The sequence below is a fragment of the Sycon ciliatum genome, chromosome 1, assembly GCF_964019385.1.
Source record: "Sycon ciliatum chromosome 1, ocSycCili1.1, whole genome shotgun sequence".
In the NCBI taxonomy this organism is placed as follows: Eukaryota; Metazoa; Porifera; class Calcarea; order Leucosolenida; family Sycettidae; genus Sycon; species Sycon ciliatum.
Window position 1 is genome coordinate 37,721,093 of NC_088643.1, and position 9,476 is coordinate 37,730,568.

At 54.7% G+C, this 9,476-nt stretch overlaps 1 protein-coding gene across 1 annotated transcript; it reads left to right on the forward strand.

Annotated features, from left to right (window-relative positions):
* Positions 1-6,384, forward strand: LOC135804458 (uncharacterized). Its single transcript, XM_065318335.1, has one exon. The coding sequence runs from the start codon at positions 1-3 to the stop codon at positions 6,382-6,384; it is 6,384 nt and encodes a 2,127-aa protein (XP_065174407.1).
* Positions 6,385-9,476: the final 3,092 nt, after the last annotated feature.

Below are 9,476 nucleotides of genomic sequence, written 5' to 3' on the forward strand. Positions count from 1 at the left end.
ATGAGCAGCAACGAACCAGTTCAGATAGAGCCGGCGGTACCGGGCAACTCGGATGAAGGCGATTCGAGCACACAAGGCGTTCCTACGCAAGCGGCGTCGGACGCTGAAGGAACCGGAACCGCAGTACCAGTGGAAGGAGACAGTGATGCGCCACTCGAGAGTGGGTCCCTGTCAACACGAACTTCCGACAACGCAGTTTCAGACGTGTCAACCTTGCGGGCCTGGAAGACGCAGGCAAAAGGGGATTTCACAAAAGTTCGCAGACGTGTGCTGGTGACCATGACGGACGGTGAGTGCAGTACCGAAGAAGTTGTAGCCGGTTTCACAGAATTAGAGGAGGCATACGAGAGGGCCACCGCAGTGATGGCGGATTTGATGGGTTGTTATGCTGTGCAGGGCGACATCGCTGGGAAAACAAAGGTTTTGTCAGAAATAGAGACAATGGAAAGTCAGCTCAGCGCAGCTGGAGATGCACTAGCTTCATTTCTTTCGCAGTCAACCAACACGGGCTACAGTTTTGCATCACATAGCCAACAGCAACACTTTGATTCAGAGCCAGTTTCAGAGTTCTCACGCACCACTGCCAGTACTGCGTCTCGGTTAGGTGCGCCTGCACGTACGCGCTCCAGAAGTGGTATCAGTTACAGCTCACCGCACAGCCAAGCACGCGATTACCTGTCATCGATTGATACTGTGGTTGACCACGAGAGGCCAACAATCGATCAAGCATACGATCACAGAGACCGGTCTTCAGAAGGAGTGAGGATGAACCTCATGAGTCATGTGGACAGGGAAGCAGAAGATCAGTCCGCTGAGTCAGCGTCCGCTACAGTTCGTAGAACCAGCGCTAGCGTCACCGCTACGAGTGCGAGTAGCACGGTGAATTCCGTTTCCAGCGCTAGCCCTCCTTCGTCTTCGAACTTGACAGCGTCCCAGGACGGGACAACGACGAGCACCACGAGGCCTGTGCAGCAACTCGGGGCGAGCAGTCAGACTGGTACTCGGGCGCAGGCACCAGGAACGCCACCCAACAGACCAGCGCCACCAGCTGCACCGCAGCCTGCTAGATCTACGAGTGGTAGTGCGAGTAGCAGTGCGACGGCATCACAAAGTGCGGCAGTGACAGCGTCAGCAAGCGGGACTGTGTCTGTTAGAACGGCGTCCAGGGGCAATGCGTATCCGAACCCTGCAGCGCCAGTGTTTCAGTCTCAGAACAGTCAGTCAGTAGCCGGCCTGAATGCTGGTAGACGACCGCCAGTGCCATCACAAGCGAACCCAGTTTCCTACTCAGGACATGGGGGATACGGATATCAGCCAGTCGGCCTGCAGCCCCAAGACTGCCAAGTGCTTCAGGGTCAACCGCCAGCGGTTGGCGCTAGTGCGAATGCAGCTGGACCGTGGATGCAACTGCAGAAGATCAGCATTCCGGTGTTCGACGGAGACAAACGCAGATTTGAAGGGTGGCATGCAGCATTCATGGCATGCATCGACGCTGCGCCCATGACACCAGAGACGAAGATGTTGCAGCTTCGACAGTACCTGGCAGGCGAACCTCTTCGGGCTGTCGAGAGCCTGGGATACTCGGCCGGGGGATATAATGCAGCGAAGCAGCTGCTTGAAAGGAAGTACGGCGGCGAGCGGCGGCGAATCGCAATCCATACAGAGGAGCTGGAGAACATCAAGCCTGTCCGGGTCAACAAGCCAAAAGACTTGGAGCGATTCGTAGACCTGCTAACAGTGGCAGTGTCCAACCTGAGGGATGCTGGACGGGCAATGGAGCTGCAGCCTGGTACCTTCTATGGCAAGCTGCTGAAAAAGCTTGACCGGCAGATGTTGGCACAGTACCATCGCTGGCGCCATGACAAGAGGATGGCAGAATCGGTTGAAGTTTTCCTGGAATGGTGTAGTCTGGAGGCGGAGTTTCTAACGACTGCCATGGAAACCGTCGACGGGCTGATAGAGAGCCAACCCAGCAGTAGCAATACTGGCCGGCAATCGCAGTCTGTGCGACCGGTGACACTCGTGACTGCGAAGGAGGAAAAACCGGCGCCTGGGTGCGCTCACTGCAAAGGGAGCCATCCGGTCTGGAAGTGCTTAACCTTCAAGGCCTCGGCACCAACGCAACGCTGGCAGGTGGCACAGAGTTCTGGCCTATGCTTCCGATGTCTCGGGCGAGGGCACTCTGGCAGAGAATGTCAGATGTCAAGGACATGTGGAATCGACGGATGCCAGAAGTCCCATCACCGATTGCTGCATGATCCCCGCCGTGAATCAGCATCCGACAACGGGGCAGGCAGGCCTAAGCCTCAAGCAGCCAAACCGACGGCAGAGCCTAAGCCAGCCACCACCAAGTCTAGTGGCCCAGTGACTCACAATGTTCCGTGCAACTGCTCTGCGGCATCCGAGACAGCGCCTAGCACGGAAGGGGAGCACGTCGGTCTCACCACTGCAATGCTGCAGCGAGAGCCTGTGTCCTTACGCACGATACCCGTGGTCTTGATCGCCGGCAACCGACGAATGACTGTCAATGCCATCTTGGATGACGGAAGCACTCGCTCTTACGTTAACAGCGATGTAGCAGCCGAACTGGGAGTTCAGGGACAGCAACCGGAAAGGATGTCTGTTCACACCCTCAACGGCCACAAAGAGGTGTTCCTCACCACCCCAGTGGCTCTGGAGCTGCAAAGTCTGGACGGGCGTCTGAGAACCGATGTCGAGCTCTACACCACCAAGAAAGTCGTGGGGGATTTCAGCGTTATCGACTGGCAGCAGCAAGGGAGAAAGTGGGAGCACCTCCAAGGCGTCCAGTTCCCACCACTATCATTATGTCGTTCCAGCACCATAGACGTCCTGTTGGGGCTGGACCACGCTGACCTCCACGTTTCCCTGCGAGACATTCCCGGAAAGCCGGGCGAGCCTGTAGCCAGACTAACGCCGCTAGGATGGACATGTGTAGCACCATCAGCAGTTGCTCGACACACTGGCGTTGGGATCACTCTTCACGGCGTGCAGATGCATGAACCACTCGATAGGCTTCTGCGGAAGTTCTGGGAGTTGGAGGATGTGCCGGCAGAAACTGAGACGGTGATCAGCGCAGATGATCAGCAGGTGGTCAGCATGACGAAGGCGACCATGTCGAGGATCGACCAGCGCTATGAAGTCGGCGTTCCATGGCGAAAGAAGCCCCCGGACCTGGCAGAGAATTACGACATGGCTCTCCGGCGCCTGGAGTCAACAGAACGGCGGCTCGCAAAGCAGCCGGAAGTGTCCACAGCTTACAGAACCACCATCAAGCAGTATGAAGCCAAGGGCTACGTGCGCCGTGTGCCAGTGGGTGAGAACAGCGTCCCCAGGTGGTTATTGGCACATTTTCCAGTTGTGAGGATGGGCAAAAGCACAACCAAGGTACGCATCGTGTTCGATGCATCTGCCAAGCAGCAAGGAACGTCGCTCAATGACGTGATTCACCAAGGGCCTAAGCTCCAACAAGATTTGAGCCAGGTGCTACTGAGGTTCCGGAAATACCCGGTGGCACTGGCTTGCGACATCAGCGAGATGTATTTACAAATCCAGCTGAGAGAGGAGGACAGGCCATTCCATCGATTTCTGTGGCGAGAGGATCCCAGTGAGAAGCCGGAAGTGTACGAATTTCAGCGAGTCGTCTTCGGCGTCAACTGTTCGCCTTTCCTCGCGCAATTGGTCACGCAAGAGCATGCCCGAACGTCGACATCGAAGTACCCGAACGCCGCTGAAACCGTCCTCGAGTCGACATACATGGACGACAGCCTGGACTCCGCACCGTCGGTGAGCGCTGGCATCGACAACTACCACCAACTGACCAGCCTCTGGGGCGAAGCAGGCATGCACGCCAGGAAATGGCTTTCGAACTCGCAGGAGATCATGGACAAGATCCCTGAAGTGGACCGGGCTGCCAACGTCGCCTTCGGAGAAGCGCTGCCCACCATCAGGACGCTGGGTGTGCAGTATGATGCGAGCACAGACAACTTTGGCTTTACCTTCTCACCACCGCCAACAGAAGTTAAGCTCACGAAGCGAGCTGTACTGAAGAAAGCAGCAACAATCTTCGATCCGCTCGGCTTCATGGCGCCAGTCACAGTCTGCGCGAAGATGCTACTGCAACGCATGTGGTCTGCCGGTCTGCAGTGGGACGATCCGCTAGAGCCTACCCTGGAAGCGGAAACGAGGCAGTGGTTCAATGAGCTGCCAGAGCTTGCCAAGATTCGGATACCGAGATGTCTACACTTCGACCTGACGACCGGCATCGCAGCGACGGAGTCGAAGCTACAGTGCCATGTATTTGCTGATGCCTCTGAGCAAGCCTATGGAGCCGTCGCATACGCTCGTGTGAAGAGCAGTGGTGGCGTTCAAACTCGCCTTGTCGCAGCCAAGACAAGGGTGGCGCCTCTACATTCAGTGAGCATTCCAAGGTTGGAGCTCATGGCGGCCGTCATGGCAATTCGGTTGGCAAGCGTCGTGACTCGTGCGCTAGGCTTAGCTATGTCAGACGTGGTACTCTGGACAGATAGTCAGAATGTTCTTTACTGGATCAGAGGCAGGAGCCGAAGTTACAAGGCATTTGTGGCGAACCGAGTCAGCGAGATCCACAACCAGAGCCAACCGTCACAGTGGCACCATGTTCCCACAGACCAGAATCCAGCTGATGTGGTCTCTAGGGGTACAACGGTCCCCAATCTCGACACGACCGTCTGGTTGAATGGCCCTGCTTTCCTCCAACAAGAGCCGGAAAAATGGCCCATGGGAACAGCGCCAGCCTATCCGCAGTCCGAGGCACGGAAAGAGGAGAAGAAAGTGAGCGCCGTATCATCTGGAACCACGGTCAGCTTGCTGCAAGTGATCGCTAACGTTGACGATTCCAGCCCACTCCATGCCAACAGGTTCATCAACTGGGCACGGGGAGTACGACTGTGGGCGCGGGTGCTGCGGTTCGGTGAGAACTGCCGTCGACAAAAGGAGGATCGTCAGGGAGGGGAGCTGATGCCCGACGAATTGGCAGCCGCAGAGACGGAGATCATAAAGCTTGCGCAAGGAGAAGCGTTTCATGCGGAGATGCCAGCGCTCCGGAACAAGCAATCCATTCCAGAGCGTAGTCCCTTGAGGTCCTTGTGTCCGTACATCGATGAGGAGGGTGTCATACGCTGCCGTGGTCGACTTGAATTCGCAGACTTTCTGCCACGAGATGCCGTCAACCCGATCATCCTGCCAAGACACCATACCGTAACCAGGTTAATCGTCCAGCAACATCACGACCAAGCTCAGCATGTCGGAGGCGTCAACCAGGTGTACGCATCTCTTTGCAGCCGCTTTTGGATAGTAGCTGGGAGGGAAGCCGTCCGAGACGTCGAGAGGAAATGTCCGCGATGCAAGCTACTCAAGGCCAGACCCGCACAGCAAGTGATGGCACCATTGCCGCGGAGCCGCATCACACCATCCTTCAGGGCGTTCGCTCGAGCTGGAGTTGACTTTGCTGGGCCGTTTGAGACAGTACACGGCCGCGGGCGAAAGCGGACAAAGCGCTACTTGTGTCTATTCACTTGCTTGGCCACGAGGGCAGTACATCTGGAGATCGCATACAGCATGGACACGAACTCCTTCCTCAATGCCTTCTACCGCTTTGTTGGACGACGGGGACTGCCAGAACGGGTCATTTCGGACAACGGCACCAACTTTGTCGGCGCACAAGGAGAATTGAAGGAACTTGTTGCGCAAATGGATGAAGAGCAGATCATTCGGACAGTGGCGGATCAGAGGGTGACATGGCAGTTCAACCCGGCGGCCGCCCCTCACTTCGGTGGAGTATTCGAAGTAATGATACGTGCGGCTAAGCGAGCCGTGTCAGCGATTTTGAAGTCTGCCGACATCACAGACGAAGAGCTGACCACAGCTTTCGTCGCAGCTGAGAGTCTCATCAACTCAAGACCATTGACGTACACATCCAGCTCGCCGTCAGATGAACCGCCTCTTACGCCGAACCACTTCCTATTCGGGCAGTGTGGAGGAACATTTGCACCATCATCGGTCGACACAACCGACTTCAACCCGCGGAAGCGCTGGAGGAGAGTCCAACAACTAGTCCACCACTTCTGGCAGCGATGGATACGGGAGTGGCTTCCGTTACTTACCCAGCGCAAGAAATGGCGGAAGCCTCATAATGACGTCAAGATCGGAGATGTTATGCTGTTGCTGAGTCCCAACACCCCTCGCGGTAACTGGCCTCTGGCAAGAGTGTTGGAGACATTTCCTGGACGAGACGGACATGTGCGTGTCGTGAAAGTGCAAGTTGGAAAGTCTACGCTAATCCGTCCTATCAGCAAGCTGTGCCCAATTGAATCACCTGCTGAGTGAACATCTTAAGACGGGTCAGACCATCACATGGTTTTAGACTTTGTTATGTCAACTATTTCATGCCGTAGATTAGGCAAGCCGTTTGCTGCAGGGTTATTTTCTTTGCTCCTCCTTTCTAGCTGTCGATACTATACTAGGCGTTGCTAAGCTAGGTGTTTAGTTTCGATAGTGCTCCACACATCGAGGAAGGGGAGAATGTTCAGAAGGATACTTTGAATAGTGTCATGTTTCAATCTTTATGCATTGAGTGCCATAGGTCGTGTCTCATTGTACGCTGTGTTGTGGTCAGATGAGACCACAGGACTCATGGCTGTCATATCGGTGGTGATTCATCCTTTGATTTCATGTAGTTCGTGTACCACTGCATTGTACTGTAGACTACCGTGCTAGTATTGCTTGCAGCTGCCTGCTAGTGCTGTTACGCATGCCTGACTACGAGCTTGCCCGGCGAGGGTATTATTCTTGTGTATGTTCAAGCATAATTCAGACTTCTGGGTGAACAGAAAGAGAACAGTCATTACTTTTAGTGTCCAAGCATTGGGCGGAAGAAGTGAGTCTCTCACAAACGGAGAGCATTGTGTACCAGAGCGGGTCTCTCACTATCGGAGAACTCGGGGTCTCAGTTCTTCATCGGAACAATATCTCTCTCTCTCTCTATCTATCTCTATCTCGAATCTATCTCTCCTCTCTCATCATGCATGCGTCACACTCTCATGGAATTTTTTTTTTTTTTTTTAATTTTTTTTTTTTTTTAATATATAAGATTGCATGCTTCACACTCTCATGTAATATTTCTTTCCTTTCTTCGTCTTTTTGTGAGAGCTTGGACAATCCACTTGTCCAGGCAAGAAGGCAGCAATGCCTGTTCATTCTGGCGAAGTAAAATAAAATATACCAACCAACCAACCAACCAACTCCCCAGTATTGACAACCGCCACATCCCCTCTTGGGCGGTCTGACCACGTTATCGTTCTATCCGACTTCGTAGGCATATTACCTTGCCACGAGCCTGCAGCAAAGCGAACTGTCTGGCGGTACAAGAGCGCAGACTGGCATCGCCTCCGAGCTTTCCTTCGCAACTCTCCATGGCACGACATCATAACTGATGACCCGGACACCTCCTGTGCGCGGGTAACCTCCACTATCAGAGGCGCAATAGCCAGGTTTGTCCCATCTAAGGAACTTACCACGAGGCCGAGTGATCCAAAATGGTGGACACCGGAATGTACAGCTGCTATGAGGGAAAAGGAGAAACGTTGGCGTTCCTGGAGAAAACACCCGAACGATCTTTCACTCAAACAAGCTTTCCTCCGCTCCGTTACCACAGCCGTCAACATCCTAAGGCGATCCCAGGAAGCTAAAGAGGCCAGTATCCGTCACAGCCTGTCCACGGGCTCACTCAAGGACAAAGAATGGTGGACCAAGTTAAAGTATGCTAGTGGGGACGGACGTAACACGGACATTCCTCTCATTGTTGACGCGGGCGGACGGGAGTTGGCAACAAGCCATGAGAAATCGGAGGCCTTTGCCACCTTCTTCTCCAGGAAGTGCAGTGTCACTGGCCAGGATCTTACTTCTGACGACTTACCTGACCTTGTTGCAACCGGAGCACCGGCACTCGCAGCCGTTCATTTTCGCCCCGCCACTGTCTACCGTCTGCTAGCGCGACTCGACATATCAAAGGCGACTGGTCCTGACGGCATTTCAGCCCGGGTCCTGAAAGAGTGTGCCAAAGAACTTGCGAAGCCTTTGTCCCAGCTATTCGCTCTCTGTTTCAGGTGCGGAGTTCAACCAGAATCTTGGAAGACAGCTAACGTGGTACCGATCCACAAACGGTCCTCGCGCTCTGTTCTGAAGAACTACCGCCCAGTCTCGTTATTATGCATAATGTCCAAAGTAATGGAAACTATTGTCAATCGCCAACTGATGAACCATCTTGAGCGCCAGCAGCTCCTCACTCCCCACCAGTTTGGGTTCCGTAGAGGTCTCGGCACGGCAGACGCATTACAGGCGCTTCATAATGCCTGGGTGGACATCGTTGGCCAAGGTGGCGCGGCACGAATTCTCGCAGTCGATATAGCCGGGGCCTTTGACCGGGTCTCCCACGTGGGCCTCCTCTACAAGGTCCGGCAGCTCGGCATTACTGGCACTCTCCATAGCTGGCTATCGTCTTATCTTGACGGCCGTTCACTCCAGTGCTTAGTCGGCGGTCAGATTTCTTCTCTCTACCCAATCTCTGCAGGGGTGCCCCAAGGCAGTATATTGGGCCCCACGTTGTTTCTAATATACGTGAATGACGCTGCCGATGTTCTTGATGGCAATGCTCAGCTTGAGGCCTACGCGGACGATACGACACTATACAGTCTAGTATCCTCAGCTCAGTGCCCTCGGGACGCTGCACACACCTTGCAGGTATCCACAAACCGCCTGCATGAGTGGGGTTGCCGGTGGAAAGTGTCTTTCGAGCCCAGCAAGTCACAGGGTTTGACTGCTAACCTCCGACGCACTGACCTAGACCTGCCCCAAATCCTGTTTGGTGGTACCCCTGTACCGGAGGAAACCAGCATATCACTGTTTGGTGTTCGATTTGACTCCAAATTGTCCTTCGCTAGTCACCTCAGGACCGTGACCATCCGCGCCCAGCAGCGCCTCGGCTTTCTTCGACGAGCGGCCCACATTCTAACGCCAGCTGGCCGAACGACTGTCTACAAGGCATTCGTGAGGCCCTTGATGGAGTATGCCCCGCTTGTGTGGATGGGCGCGCCAGCCAGCCACATCCAACGTCTGGATAATGTTCAACGCCGCGCACTGCGCATCATTGGCCCTGGTGCAATTCTCCCCAGTCTGGCTGTCCGCCGGACTGTTGCTGCTCTCTCGTGCATGTACAAATTGCATTTCATTACTGGTCCTCCTCAGCTACTTGCTGTATTGCCACCGCATCGCGTTTCTCCAGCCAACCCCAGAACCAGGAACCAGCACAATAATGCCACCAGCCACGCCTATCAACTGTCAGACACGCTCCCTGTCTCAGCTCCATCCGTCGTGAAGCGGTCGTTCCCGTACTGCTGTATTGGCACATGGAACTCCCTTCC